The sequence below is a fragment of the Cibotium barometz genome, chromosome 12 (assembly GCF_041138505.1).
Source record: "Cibotium barometz isolate CiBa-2024 chromosome 12, ASM4113850v1, whole genome shotgun sequence".
NCBI lineage: Eukaryota > Viridiplantae > Streptophyta > Polypodiopsida > Cyatheales > Cibotiaceae > Cibotium > Cibotium barometz.
The window spans coordinates 55075151-55091398 of NC_141057.1; the positions used below are offsets into that span (position 1 = coordinate 55075151).

At 46.2% G+C, this 16248-nt stretch overlaps 1 protein-coding gene across 2 annotated transcripts in view; it reads right to left on the reverse strand.

Moving 5' to 3' along the window:
• Positions 1–15370, reverse strand: part of LOC147633600 (UPF0014 membrane protein STAR2-like) — a 112700-nt gene extending 97330 nt beyond the window's left edge. The window contains exon 1 of one of the 2 annotated variants that reach the window (XM_086806724.1): positions 15072–15370. In XM_086806724.1, the coding sequence (XP_086662850.1) occupies positions 15072–15251 (180 nt within the window). In that variant the 5' untranslated portion in view covers positions 15252–15370. The remainder of the gene's footprint in view (positions 1–15071) is intronic. The other variant, XM_086806723.1, reaches the window with a different exon arrangement.
• Between the last annotated feature and the right edge of the window lie 878 nt (positions 15371–16248).

Here is a 16248-nt window from a genome sequence, read left to right on the forward strand (position 1 = left end):
AAAAAATTTAGACATGGCCATACCTTCGAATGCGTACGGACATACCTTCCCCAAAAAAAAAATCCGAAAAAAAAAATTTCAAATCTTTAGAGGTGCTTATGGTCTACCTCCCCAACCCACTAGAGTGGTTTTTACACACACGACACACCTAAAAAGACCATTTTTCACCTTGAGGGTGCGTTCACGTGCGAGGCAGAAGAGAGCCAAAACTCCGATTTCAAGTCCACACATGCACCGTTGAAGCTTTTCTAAGCTTCGACGCACACCATGGACACCTTTCGGCGTTCATGGTTACATGCCCCAAGTGCCTCCATTCAATTGGGTGGCACCCTGACCATTGTTCATTCACATGTGACTACCATGCCACACGTTTGGCCATGAGGGCGAAACGATTATAAAGAGCTCTTATCTGTATATGCACCTCGACGTAGCTAGCCACCCCGATCACATACACGTACCTCCTCCTATAACCACGGGCCTATACCCACCTCCCACCCATATTTCACCTCCCCTTTATCTTCCAATTGACATTTCTTGCTTAGCACAAGCTCTAGGAAGGGAAGTGGCTGAACAATTGCATCCACATATATCACATACACAACCTATGTAGGCGAAAATTTCCAAACTTATATGCCAAAATTCCACGGAGTCGAAGACCCCATATTGGACTTAGAGATCTTTAACCAAATCTGTCAGACATTTGAATTTTCGATGATGCAACAAAGGTCCATCTCTTTGAACTCACCCTTGAAGGCAAGGCGGTGCCATGGTTCCAATCCTTGGACCCTCAGTACAAATGCGCTTCGCCACCCTTGAGGCACCCATAACACATCATATTCCTTTGCCAGTGCCTCACATGGACCCTAAACCAATTGTGCACACCATCGGTGCACCCGCACGGAAACCACCTCTCCAGTGTTTCCTCTACTAGGGACCCCATAGAGTGCTAAATGCCCTCAAAAGAAAAGCCTACCAGTGATACCACAATGTCACAGATATGGAATCGACCATTACTTCAAGGATTGCCCCCTACAACAATCAGTTTCTCACTCCATGGTCGAAGGCATGCCATCCCTCAATGTGTTGAGCGTTCAACATGGGATGATCTCCACTGTCCCATTGAATGTCGTCACACAGTTTGCAAGCTAAACTCAAAAAGGCCAATAAACCCAAGCAATCTAACACCTTAGCTACTGAATGTGCCCCATCCAAAAAGAAACAACGCTCTAAGCACATTGGCCAAGGTGAAGATTGGGTTAGCATCCGTAGTGGCTCAACAAAGACCACATCATCCTCCTCCGGGAGTGATGTCGTGCCAAAATGCCACTCCCCCATGCACGCTCCCAAAAACTAACCAAACAACAAAAACGGTTGGCCACATATCCCAATCCCATCCTCAAGAAGCAACTTCTTCAAGAGGCCCAAGCACTGGTAGAGCACTACCAAGCTCAACTTAAACCACCGCCCGTTTTTGTGACCTTTGACCCAGTACCCGAGTGCGTAAAGTTCCCCGTACTTACTTCGTGTCCAAGACAAGAACCTGAACTTCCACAGCAAGAGAGACAAGAGCTCCCGCTTATGATGCTCAAGGCCGAGAAAGATCCATTTGCCAACATGACGTTGACAAACGAAGATCTTACCCAACTTGTGTCTCCTAATCCTCCAGTGCCTATTCCATAGGCGGCCAAGCCCAAATCCCACGTTCACATCAAACAACTCGATGCGAACGGTGAGATAGAGTCCCACAAAGACTCACGAGATGCCCACACAAAATTTGCTGAGGTATTTTACCCTTCTATGGCACCAAAGTCTCGACCTCAACCCCATCAAATAAGGACCACATTAAACTTCCATATACCATTGCCGGTCCACCCTATAAACAAGGCCCTCGACATGAGGAAGCTCCTCATCAACGTGACCTTGCCGGCCTCTTAGCCTTTTTTTCCTCCCAAATCCAAATGCACATAGGAACCTTGTTAAAAAGTAATCCAAATTTATGGAATGACCTTAGGGATTGAATGAAACGAAAACTACAAGCTTTCGTGGAGGAGAGAGCTAACTCAGATTCCTCGAATGAATATGAGCCCCATCATCCTAAACTACTCCATCAGCACAACCCACAACCCAATGGCGCAACAACAATTCAAGTAAATGTGTTGGGTCACTACTTTGAAGGTGATGACACAAACGCAACCCTGCCCATTTCCTACAACAAACATGCGGTCAGAGGCATCCTGGATGGGGGTGCTGGTGTAAGCATACTCACAAGAACGTGTTGGGAAATCTAGAGCCAACCACACCTTGATCCCACCACATTGCTGATAAATCTTGCGGACGGGACATCTGCACGACCCCTTGGCCTAGCACATGATCTCAAGATTAGAGTCAGTGACATAACCTTCAAACTCACATTTGTAGTCATGGACTTTCATAACGGCGTCTATGACAGCATCCTAGGAAGACCCTTCTTGAGACAAACACGACTGATCCATGACTGGGACACAGGACTCCTCTATAGATCAAAATGGCTCTTTCCAAATCTTCTCCCTCGTACATAACTTGAGTATCTGACTGTCTAGCCTACCTATACCAGGGATCTCCAAGTGATGTAGCAAGATTCTCTCATACTACCAATCAAGTCTCTTCTCGTCGATGGCCGGTGTATTAGATGGATGTCAAATCTACGTTCCTTAATGGTGACTTGTAAGAGGAGGTGTATGTTGATCAACCTCCAGGATTTGAGGTTCGTGGATCAAAGAGGATGGTTTACACATTATGGAAGGCCTTGTATGGTCTTAAGCAAGCTCCTAGGGCTTGGAATCAGAAGATTGATTCCTTCTTTCTACCGACAGGTTTTCATGGATCAATTGCAGATCCTAACTTGTATCTCTTTCGGTAACACGGTATGGTCACGTTGATTACCCTTGATGTGGATAATCTCAATCTCACTGGCGATCATGTGGAGCACACAGCGGTGACGAAGGCTGCCTTGTCAAAGGAGTTTGAGATGACCGACTTAGGCTTACTCCATATTGGAGATTTGGTTCTTTGTTTCTCAGCAGTGATATGTTCATGAGTTGCTGGAGAGAGAACTCCAAGCCTATTTCTTCATCGATGGACCCGAACACCAAACTTACAGTTAATGATCCTTGTGAGCAGATTGATGCCTCCTTGTATCGAAAGCTTGTTGGTTCATTGATTTGGTTGCTAAACACCAGATTGGACTTGAGATTTCCAATTGGGCTGTTGAGCTCATTCATGCAGACACCTTTGAAGACTCATTGGGACACAGGATTGCGGATCTTGCGGTATCTGCAGGGTACGAAGGATCTTGGACTCTTCTATGACACTAGAGGGGGGACGACAGAACGCGCCAAACTCCAAGGTTGGAATGACACAGATTGGGGAGGAGATCCAGATACGAGGAGATCTACATCAGGCTACGGATTTACCCTTGGCTCAGGAGCTATTTCTTGGAGCAGCAAGAGACAACCAACTATTGCCTTGTCTTCTACTGCGGCAGAGTACCAAGCTGCTTGTGGTGCTGCTTCGGAGGTTGTGTGGCTGCGGAGGTTACTTGGTGAGATTGGGTTTCCACAGAAGGAACCCACGGTCATCCGGTGCGATAACCAGAGCTGTATAGCTATTGCTCGGAACCCGGTCTTCCATGCCTGGACCAAGCACATAGAGATACAATATCACTTTGTTCGTGAGAAGATTTTGGCTGGTGGCATCTCGCTTGTTTATTGTTCGACGGAGGACAATGCGGCAGACCTATTCACGAAGTCTCTACCTCAAGCGATGCTCTGCCAGCACTCCTGCTTACTGGAGTTGGTTCCACATCCAGGAACTAAAAGGGAGTGTTAGCAATCATCTCCTCTGTGTACCATATTACTTAGTGAGGGCCTCTGTTGTGGGTGTGCGCCCGCCCAAGAGTTCTCTCCATTTTTCTCCATTTTTTCCATGTTTTTTCCTTGTTTCTGGTCGTGGGGGCTGTCTTGTCCTGGCCGACTACATGTGTGCTGGCTGACTGGTCTTTTTCCAGTCATGGACATGTGTGCACCCTGTCGGTTGTTTTTGGGATGGTCAACCAACAACATAGGGTGGTATAAATGCCACACTTGGCCCCGCACTCTATTTTGTACTGGATCTTGTGTATATAGCAAAGTTTATACAACTTCTCTCTCTACACTTCAGCGTTTTTTTTCTCATAGCAGTTGTCTCATTTTCCACTATGCATTCCAACATAATCATATCAAACATATGACGCTGGCTCGAGGGATCTAGAAGCACTTGGCTTCTCTGTATAACAGGGTATCACCCATGAAGCAAATTTCCTTGGAAGTGAAGATGCGAGTGATGAATCCTGCAAGGTCTTCGACAATGCGGGAGCGCATCAACAAACTCTGGGCTCTTCAGTAGGAGGTTCTTCAGGCTAGGAAGGAGATATCTTCAGAGGATATAGCCATCACTTTGCTGTCTCATCTGACCTCTCAGTATTCAACTTTCTATTCTTCTTTGATCACCAGTGGGAGGCTCAACACCATCACGTCGGAGGAGTTTGTGCCTATGGTCTTGGACCACGAAGAGCGGTTTACGAACCCTCCACATGGCAGAGGTTCTGAGGCCTTGACTGGCCAGCAGTCGAAAGGCCGCAACAACAACAAGGACATAGGGAAGTCTTCATCGAAGGAGAAGAAGCCCGACTCTGCTTTGAAGGCCGAGCGGACCTGTAACCATTGTGGCCATAAGGGTCACTATTGGAGGAAGTGTCCTCAACGGAGTACCGAGAAAAGTGCTGATTCTTCAGCTGCAGCTGCTGCAAAGACTCCAGCTTTTGTGCACTTGGAGATTATGGACACAGACACTTCATCTTCTTCAAGCAAGGAGGCAGTTGGTCTCACCGCCAAGGATACTCAGGAGTGGATTCTTGATACTGGTGCTTCCAGGCACATGACTCCTTCCCAAGAGTTATTATAGGATCTTCGACGGCAGACAGGTCACATCTTCATTGGTGACAAGTCCACTATCCCTATTCATAGTGAGGGCAGGTTGGAGATCGTTCCCGATGGCAGAGGGGGAAAGCATTCCTCCCAGGTTCTTTATGTCCCATTCCATCTTTTGTCAACGCATGAGGTTTGCAAGACCGGCATACGAGTGGAGTTTGATGAGTATTTTGTTGCTCTTCGGGACAAAGCAACAGGCCAAGCTGTTTGGGAAGGCGGAGTGGAGAATGGGATTTACAAACTCTAAGCACTCTCTCTTACAGGTTCTCAGTAAGGTAATTTGTGGGAGTTTAGTCATGGCCACTTGAATGTGGATACGCTGCGGCGGGCTTTCCGGAACCAAATGGTGGATGGCTTGCCACATGTTGGCAGCAAGCAGGGACATTCCAATTCTTGTGTTCATCAGTCAGAGGAGCCTTTACAAGTGAGCTATGCTTTGATGTCTTGTATCATTCGGGAGGGACAAAGAGCCCACTTCTGTTAAGGAAGTGCTTTCCTAGGAGACTTGGAGGAAAGCCATGCAAGTGGAACTTGAAGCCATTGAGAAGAATAACACTTAGGAGTTAGTTCCGAGGCCATTAAAACGGTCAATCATTGGTGTCAAGTGGGTCTATAAGACCAAGTATACGTCTGATGGGTCGGTGGACAAGCACAAGGCCGGACTTGTGACTAAGGGCTATGCTCAGCAGCCTGGCTTCAACTATGAGTATACCTTTGCACCAACAACGAGGATGACCACGATTCGGAGAGTTCTTGCCCTTGCCTCTTCTCAACGGTGGCCGGTGTATCAGATGGATGTAAAATCTAGGTTCCTTAATGGTGACTTGCAAGAGGAGGTGTATGTTGAGCAACCTCCAGGCTTTGAGGTTCCGGGATGAAAGCGGATGGTTTACAAGTTACGGAAGGCCTTGTATGGTCTTAAGCACGCTCCCAGGGCTTGGAATCAGAAGATTGATTCCTTCTTTCTACGGAAAGGTTTTCAAAGATCAGTTGCAGATCCTAACTTGTATCTCTTTCGGAAACGCGGTATGGTCACTTTGATTATCCTTTATGTGGATGATCTTATTCTCACTGGCAGTCATGTGGAGCACATGGCTATGACGAAGGCCGCCTTGTCAAAGGAGTTTGAGATGACCGACTTAGGCTTACTCCATACTGGAGATTTGGCAAACCCAAAGGGGGTTCTTTGTTTCTCAGCAGTGGTATGTTCATGAGTTGCTGGAGACCTTTGGGATGGAAAACTGCAAGCCTATTTCTTCACCGATGGAACCGAATACCAAACTTACAGTTAATGATCCTTGTGAGCAGGTTGATGTCTCCTTGTATCGGAAGCTTGTTGGTTCATTGATTTAGTTGCTGAACACCAAATTGGACTTCCTTGGGCTTGGGAATGCTGGGGTGCACAGATACAATTACTCCTACTCATAAGGAGCAGGAGATACAAAAGAACCCACAAGAATATAGGAGTGTCGTTGGTCATCTAATGTCCAAGACTTTTTAAGCCATAATGGAGGCAAATATGAATGATTAGGCTGAAAGCAAAGGGGTCTGCACTGTTGGGGTAAAGGCGTTATGCCCACCCTTATAGTGTGTACAAGCCCATAAGTTATAGTACATAGTACACTTAGTACTTTTAATGTACTAAGTGCACTATGTGTACTAGTGCAATACACATGTGTGATAGGGGAGTCACACACTCATGCCTCATGAGTTGACTTATCCCCACAACTCTCTCTCTCTCTCTCTCCCTTGCTTCTCTGTGTATGTCTCCCACATAACCTAACCCTAATTCTCCCCATCAACTGGTATCAGAGCCTTCAGTTCCTTCGAGGAGAAAGAAGTAGGATTTTCTTCAGGTGTTGCTGAGGACAAGCAAGTTGCAGCTACTCACTAGCGCAGTTCAGAGGAGTCAGCCAGGTAGTAGCGCAGTTCAGAGGAGGCATCCCGGCAGTAGTGCAACAGCAGGAGCCGAAGCAGGTTGACTGACGCCCAAGACAAGGCAGGGGCTGCTGTGGCAACCTCTGATGACAGTCACATCAGAAGAGGTAGTCATCACCTAGCGAAACCACGCGAAGCGAAGGCTACTAGGCTCCGGCGCCCGTCAACTCGCGTAGCCAACAACCGCTGGTCACCTAGCGAAACCACGCGAAGCGAAGGCTACTAGGCCCCGGCGCCCGTCAACTCGCGTAGCCAACAAATAGACGCCCAACGCTAATACTGAAGTAAGCGAAGGCAACTGGGCGTTAGTCGTCGGCTGGTACACGCAGGCGGATAGGCGAAGGCAAACGCAGCATTCGTGCCCAACCAGCAGCGCAGGCTGGCCGCTATTGCTGGACGTAGGCAACTGAGCCAGGCGTGCCCAGCCATTCAGGCGCCTACAGCCCCCAGGAGTTGAGCGTGGAGGGCTGGTCGTGGGGGTCAGCCAGGTGCAGCCACGCTGCCCAGCAGCTGGCGTCAGGATCTCTTCTGCCCAGCAGCACTCGATGATCTCTCTCATCAACAAGGCACTCTTTCTGCACCAACAATCTGCAGCAGCAAGAATTGCCCCCATCTCCTGCAACAGCCTGCAAATTGAAGGAAAATCAGAAATTACAAGGTATTTGCCTCAATTTTTTTTTTTGGGATTTGCAATTGAGCAAGTACAATCAACAATTGAGCAGGTACAGGTGCCCAATTGCTCAATTTTTGAGCAAAATTGGCAAAATTGGGTGACATTGGTCACAATCAGGATCAATTTGCAGGAAATTGGTCAAATCAGGATCAATTTGCAGGAAATTGAATGTCGAAATTTGGGGCTTTTGATGTAATTGTGCAATTAAGCACTCATACATGCTGTATGATGTGAAAAATCGCACATTTGGGCAAAATTGCAGCAAATTGTAACAAATTGCAGTGCAAATCAAGGGGCTTTTGTGCCGATTTGGTTGATTTGCATGCAGGCAATCGCATTTGATGCTGTGGATAATGTGTTGATGCTCTTTTTAGCTTTCCAATTTCTCCAGCACACAGATGGCAGGGAAACCCTTTGCGCTATCTGGTTGCCTGCGCCCAGGTGCAGGGGCCGAGGGTAGAGAAGCCTTGGCGCTGCTTATGCTTGGTTTTGGCAGTGCTGAGCACGTAGATGTGCCCCCGCCTCTTCACCACTCTGAGTTCTGCTTCTCCCGCTGCTGACCAACGTCCAAGGCGGTTTGCTATTGCTTTCGTTGGTCTTTGCCTCACGACCCTCGCTTGTGCGCATGGGCACGCATGCCTCGGGCTCTCAAACTTTGCCAGTGCAGGAGCTTGCAGACTTCACCAGCATCGCAAATGGTGAAGGACTCCTCTCCATTGGTAGTTTCGGCGTGTTTTTGGGCAATGCAGGCTGCTGCTGCTGGGCAGCGTGGGTAAGCCTGCTGGGCAGCGTGGATGCGCCTGCCCACGCTGCTGCTTCTCTCCACCCACCTGCCTGCGACTGGTCACACAGTCGACCAGTAACCAGCGCTGCACAAGGGCGACCAGCGACAAGTTCTGATGCAGCACGCGCCTGTTCTCTGCAGCGACAAAACCCTAGAAAAATAACTAGCTTTGTGGCCAGGGGGAAGCATCGTGAACACTCTGGATGCCTTCATGTGTGTCAATGTACCATGTATGATCAGAAATTGATCTTAAATCAAGGGGCTTTTCAAGTTTTTATGCTTGTTGAGCTTGGCAAAGCAGCAGGCAAGACATTTATGCCTTGAATCCTCAAAAATCAGCTTGCAGTCAAGGGGCTTTTGCCCAATTTCTGTTCGGGACTGTTGTATGCAGTGTACAAGACTGTAAAAGTCTGATTTTTACTCGTTTGGACAGCCAATCAAGGGGCTTTTCAAGTTTTTATGCTTGTTGAGCTTGGCAAAGCAGCAGGCAAGACATTTATGCCTTGAATCCTCAAAAATCAGCTTGCAGTCAAGGGGCTTTTGCCCAATTTCTGTTCGGGACTGTTGTATGCAGTGTACAGGACTGTAAAAGTCTGATTTTTACTCGTTTGGACAGCCAGGAGAGCATTTATTGCTATTGTACCTGCTGGTACAGTTTTGGTACAGATTTGTACATGTTTTGGCATGGCTGTACACTGTTTTGAGTGACCAAAAGGTTCAATTTCAGCTGCTGTACTTGCCGGTACAGGTTTGGTACATCATTTGTGAGCAATTGGTACTGTTGTACAGTACTTTGGAAGGGCAAAAGAGCACATTTAAGGTGCTGTCCAAAATCTGCAGCAACCAGATTTTGGTGTTTTCATCACATAAAGTGGGAGAAAAGTTGCATTTGTGCTTCCGCAGTGGGAGATAAACTTTGGGAGAAAAACTGTGAGCACTTTGTGTGCTTTTGGTGCAGTGTTTGCACATTTGCAAGGAGTCAGGCATTGACAGGTTGCATCTTGCTATGGCAACCACAGGTGAGAGCTCTTCATTGCTTCACATCAAAAAGCTTGAAGGCTCGCAAAATTATGATATTTGGCAAACCCAGTGCTACAATGTGTTGCTTCAGAAAAAGCAGCACAAGCCTATCAAAGAAAGGGGTGTGATGCCCGCTTCTCTTACTGCTGAAGAGTGGGAAGATACGGATGAGCTGGCAAGATCTACTATCATGTTGTCTGTGTCAGACTCATTACTTTTCAGCATTCGTGAAGAGAAGACAGCTTGGGGAATGTGGCAGAGATTGCAGGACTTGTATGCCCAACAAAGTGCCTCAAGCAAAGTGTATTGGTTGAAGAAACTCATAGGTCTTCAGATGAAGGAAGGGGCGTCTATGACAGCCCATCTAAATGAGTTTAATGGTATTGTCAGCCAGGTCATTAATCAAAAGTTGGCGATGGACGATGAGTTCAAAGCCACTTTTTTGTTATGCACTTTGCCAGAGAGTTGGGACACATTCAGGACAGCCACTAGCAATTCGCATGCTATGCTGTCATATGCAGATGTTGAGGGTGCTCTTCTTCAAGAAGAGATGAACAGGAAAAACAACTCTGTTGGAAAGTCCAATGCAATGAATGCACGTGGGAGATCCCAGCAAAGGGGAAAAAGCCAAGAAAGGGGAAGGAGCAAGTCTCGCTCCAAAAAGGATTTGGAATGCCATTATTGTGGCAAGAAGGGACACATCAAAAAGCAATGCTACAAATGGAAAAATGATCAAAAGGAAAAGGGAAAAGGCAAAGACAAAGAGAAGGATGAAGCCAAAGATGTAAAGCCAAAGGGCAAAAGTGGAGTCAAGATTGAAGAAATCAATGTGTCACATGCAGGTGGCAGTGAGGATGAGGTCCTCTTTACGTCTTCACTTGATGCCCATTCACTTCTTACAGGTGGTCATGGTATGCACTCATGGATCATTGATTCAGGTGCCTCCTTTCATGTCACAGGTTGCAGAGACTTGTTTGTCAGGTATACCGCTGGCAATGAAGGAGTGGTTTATTTGGGTGATAACCATGCATGCAAGATTCTTGGCAGAGGTGATGTGAGGCTTGTGTTTTCAAATGGCTCACAGCTTATGCTCCATGATGTCAGGCATGTGCCTGAGATCAAAAAGAATCTGCTTTCTACTGGACAGCTTGATGATGCTGATTATGTTACCACATTTGGTAGTGGAAAGTGGAAAATTAGTAAGGGCTCACTGGTTGTTGCCAGAGGCTCTAAGGTGGACACTCTTTATTTCATGCATGCAGGTGTTTGTCACCATGCTAATGTAAATGCAACCGAGCTGCCGGAAATCTCTATGTGGCATAGCCGGTTGGGACACATGAGTGTCAAAGGAATGGAGCAATTGTCTCGTTTGGGTTACTTGCCTTCTCTAAAGTTTTCAAGTTTTCAGTTTTGTGAGCATTGTATATATGGTAGGCAACTACAGTGCCCCCACAAGAAAGCTCTTGGACAGAAAGATGCTCAGTTAGAGCTTGTGCATACAGATGTATGTGAGATGCCTCAGCTTTCTTTGGGAGGGGCAAAATATTTTGTGTCTTTTATTGATGATGCCAGACGCAAGGTGTGGGTCTATCCTCTTCGTTTGAAGAGTGATACATTCTCAGTGTTTGAGAAGTTTGTTGCTCTTGTTGAGAATCAAACTGGCAAAACACTGAAGGCTTTGCGTTCCGACAATGGTGGAGAATATATGTCCAAACAGTTTCAGGACTTTTGTGATGCTAAAGGCATCAAGAGGGAGCTCTCTACTCCTTATGATCCTCCACAAAACGGGACAGCAGAGAGGATGAACAGGACCATACAGGAGAAGGTCCGTTCTATGTTGTCACATGCTGCATTACCTCATGGTTTTTGGGCTGAAGCTGTTATGACAGCCGTTCACCTTATAAACAGGTCACCTAACACGAGGCTTGGTGGGAAAGTGCCAGAAGAAGTATGGACAGGGAAGCCTCCGTCATACAAGCACTTGAGAGTGTTTGGTTGCATTGCGTACGTGCACATACGCAAGGAAATGCGCACCAAACTTGATCCTAAGTCTCACAAATGCATATTCCTAGGATATGGTGACAGAGGTGAAATGGGGTATAGACTTTGGGATCCCATGAATAGAAAGATCATACGCAGCAATGATGTCATTTTTGATGAAACATGCATGTATAAGGAGCCTGCAAGGCAACAGGAGCCTGGCAGAGTCATCTTTGATGATGATGGACATCATGGACAACAACAAAGGGCTGTAAATCAGCCATTACAGCAAGAAAACCAGCCCTTAAATGGTGCTGAAAATGGTCCAAATGGACAGCCAGATATGGCAGAAGATATCCCTATGGATATACCACAGTTAGAGGAGATACCGGGCATGATTTTTCAGCCTTATGGCATGGAACAGGAGCCACCAATGGGTGATATGCAGGCTGGACAGCAACCTGCAAATGATGGTCATTGGGTACGGAGGTCCACTAGACCCTCCAGAGCCCCTGACAGGTTTGTTCCAGGGGTTGACTATTTGATGCTTCTTGACTGTGGGGAGCCCTCATGTTACAAAGAGGCTTTACAGAGGGCAGACAAAGCTCTATGGGAGCGTGCCATGAAGTCAGAGATGGATTCTCTGCATAAAAATGAAACTTGGAAGTTGGTGCATTTGCCTGCAGGCAAGAAGGTTTTGCCATGCAAGTGGGTTTACAGGCTCAAAGTTGCACTAGATGCAAAGCCAAGATACAAAGCCAGGTTAGTGGCTAAGGGCTTCAAGCAGGAATATGGTGTGGACTTTGATGAGATCTTCTCTCCAGTGGTCAAAATGACCACACTTAGAGCTGTGTTAGCTTTGGTTGCGCATGATGATCTGGACTTGATTCAGATGGATGTGAAGACTGCTTTTCTTCACGGTGATCTCCATGAGGAGATATATATGCAGCAGCCAGAGGGTTATGCAGTGAGTGGAAAGGAGAAGCTTGTATGCAAGCTGAAAAAGAGTCTTTATGGGCTCAAACAGGCACCAAGGGAATGGTATCATAAATTTGATACATTCATGAAATCTCAGAAATTCAGGAGAAGTGACATAGATCACTGCTTGTACACCAAGAAAGCTTTGGATGGCAGTCTATTGATTCTCATTTTGTATGTTGATGATATGTTGATTGCCGGGAAATCTCGTAAAGAGATGGATGCATTGAAAAAGAGGCTGCATGAAACCTTTGATATGAAGGATTTGGGTGATGCAAATCACATCTTGGGTATGCGGATACTTCGGGACAGAAATCAGCATGTGTTGTATTTGTCTCAGAAGGAATACATTGGCAAAGTCTTGCAGAGGTTCAATATGGACGGGGGGAAGAAGACTAGTACTCCTTTGCCTCCATATGTGAAACTCAGTGCTATGGACAGCCCATCTCATGTATGCCATGGTTGCTACTAGGCCGGACATTGCATTTGCAGTGGGAGTGGTTTCTAGATACATGGCCAACCCTGGCAAGAAGCATTGGGAAGCAGTGAAAGGTGTCATGAGATACCTGAAGGGCACACAAGATTTGTGCATTTGCTTTGGCAAACAGGATGCATTAGTGCATGGTTACACGGATTCGGATTATGCCGGTCATCCAGATAACCGGAAGTCTACTACCGGTTATGTATTTACATTCACAGGAGGTGCTGTGTCATGGATATCGAGGATGCAGAAGTGCACAGCCTTATCTACTACAGAGGCCGAGTATATTGCAGCCACAGAGGCTTGCAAAGAGGCATTATGGCTATCTCGGTTAGTGGTTGATTTGGGGTATACAGGGGATATTCCATTATTGCATTGTGACAGTCAGAGTGCCATCCAGTTGGCAAAGAACCCTGTCTTTCATGCAAAGACGAAGCATGTGGATGTGAAGTATCACTTCATCAGAGAGGTGCTTGAGAACAAGCAAATTCAGCTTGTTAAGATTCATACGGATGACAACCCGGCTGATCTGTTGACAAAGAGTTTGCCTCCGGAGCGGTTTGCTCATTGCAGACACTTGATGGGCATTGGATGAGGCCAGTTTTCAGCCTTGATATGGCCTTGTATATTATCATGTACATGCTGATTTTTCTTTTCCTTTACTTAAGGGCACTTTGCCTTTAAGTGGGAGGTTGTTGGGGTAAAGGCGTTATGCCCACCCTTATAGTGTGTACAAGCCCATAAGTTATAGTACATAGTACACTTAGTACTTTTAATGTACTAAGTGCACTATGTGTACTAGTGCAATATACATGTGTGATAGGGGAGTCACACACTCATGCCTCATGAGTTGACTTATCCCCACAACTCTCTCTCTCTCTCTCTCCCTTGCTTCTCTGTGTATGTCTCCCACATGAACTCTTAACCCTAATTCCTGTTTTTTTCTCCCCATCATGCACAATGGGACAGGTCAGTTTTCCGCTAGTCTACGATAGATTGGACCAAACACTACGGGCGTTTGAGGAGGCCACGCATGGAGAGGGAAAACTTACTTGCTGCTTTATGGTTGTTTGATACAGTCCCTTCAAGCCAGGCTGTGATTAGCAGGCTAAGACAGTGAGTAATCATAGCATAATATTGCCAGGTCCACACAGAGCAGGGATTCTTGAAGGAGATCCAAAGCATTGGAGCCAAACAAGGACGCCCGCTGTCATCCATACTCTTTGAACTTACATCGATGAGCTTGCGCACTTCATAAATGCCCTATGTGGGGAAGTATCTACTTTAGTAGAGATAGTATCCCATTCAAACACAAAAGAGCCCTTGCAGTTGCAACTACATTTGGATGCGTTATGGACAATTGCCAAGAGAAGAACCTCACAGTGAGCCTTGGGAAAACCAAGAATATGGACACCATGGCAATTATAGTATTCTTGGGGTGGTCTTTTCAAGGCCAAAATTCTCCATTAAGCCCCACATCAGAAACTTGACTAGTTGCATCACTAGCATGCCTAGAGTAAATGTGCTTCCGGGCTCGCTTATAGCACGTCTGGACTAAAACCCTTCTCTCTGACTGACTCACACGTCAGGTTAACAGCCATGAATGGAACACACCTTTTTGGTCTCCCATCTCTAAAATGAAGCCAATTAAAGAGACTCCGGGTTATCATGGTATCCATCTATACAATGGAGCCAAGAGGAGCGACATCAAAGAGACTCCGGGTTATCATGGTATCCATCTATACAATGGAGCCAAGAGGAGCGACATCAACTTATGATGGTTGTCCCGCCTCACATGCCGCAAGCCTTCATCCCACATCACATTATTCTAACTCAATTTGAAGCTCACCCTCTCCAAACAGATGCTTCGTTTCAGCTCGCCACATATTTACAGAGAGTACATACCGTGGCAGCTAAAATAGAAGGCCGGCATGGCTGACCTTATTCTCCCCCATACAACTTTCTTCTCAAGGAAAGGAAGAACAGCGGCCACTTTCTAGCATTATACAACCTAATAATCCAATTGTCACATGCATTGGGATATGTAATCAAACTTGTGAAGGCCGGCATGGCTGACCTTATTCTCCCCCATACAGCTTTCTTCTCAAGGAAAGGAAGAACAGCGCCACTTTCTAATACAACCTAATAATCCAATTGTCACATGCATTGGGATATGTAATCAAACTTGTGAAGGGCGACGCGCCCACTTACTAATGATTTCTGTGGATGAGCGAGCAAAGGAGCAAGAGAAGCGCAAACGGGCGGAGTGCTGATGCAACGGCGTTGGACTTGCAGGAGCGGAGCGGCCACAACTCGAGCTGCAGAGCCGTTGGCGAGCTCACGCTTTCCAAATTGCAGCTGCAAATGTGGGACTATCCGCAGCTGATTCATCTTGCCACTCTTTTTGTTGTTGATCTGGTACTGCTTGGAAATGCCTTAAGGGAGACGAAAATCTTTTGTTACTTTTGCAAGGTTGCTTGGTAATGCCTCATGAGAACTTGGAAGTGGAGATCTTTTGTTTTCGTTAGCTTTACACGTCTTTCCTTTCTATTTGCATTACTATGTCTTGATGATTTTTGAGTGGCCTTAACCTCATCATGACCAATGTTGCTTTCAAAATTGTAATGTAGAAGTGATTAAATCCTAGTGCCAATTATGCAACAATGCCAAGCTTTGAAGAAAAGCCTTAAACGTGCTAAGCTTTGATGTTAAAATCTATTCATGTGCAAGATCCAATGTGCATTTGTCATGTATGTTGCCTCGTCCAATATGAACAAAAGGAAATCCTTGAATCAAGTAATGACCTAAATTGGCTTTAGTTTCATCCAGCTTTTAAAAATAAATGTTCCCTTTCAATTGTAATCTCATACACCCTATGTTGCATCATCAACAGAGATGTCTTGTGGGTAAACCACATGGATGGTATGAATGGTTGCATCTCCGATGGCAAGGGCTTGCTCAAGGTAAGTGTAGACTATGTGATATACGTCGGAGGATGCCCAGCGGGTTGTATTGGTTGTTGGGCATGTTACAAAGTTGTTGGTAAAAGTAGACTTCACTACTCGGTGAACAAGAGTCTTCATGTCTATCATAACCAAGTAAAACGAGTCTTCATGGATGGGGATGTTGAGGCCAGGTGGTGTCATGAGGTCAAGGAAGTGATATTCCTTGGTAAAAGAATGCGGAATTTATAAATTAGTGGCACCATGTGGCAAGGTTAGACACAACTAGATGGGATTCAATGGAGCATAAGAGTGTGGAATTTATGAATTGGTGGCACCATGTGGTGAGGTTGGACACAACTAGATGGGATTCAATGGAGTATAAGAGTGTGGTGTCCAAGAAGGAGATGGCTTGATCGAAGAAAAAAAGGGTGGCGAGGGTATGT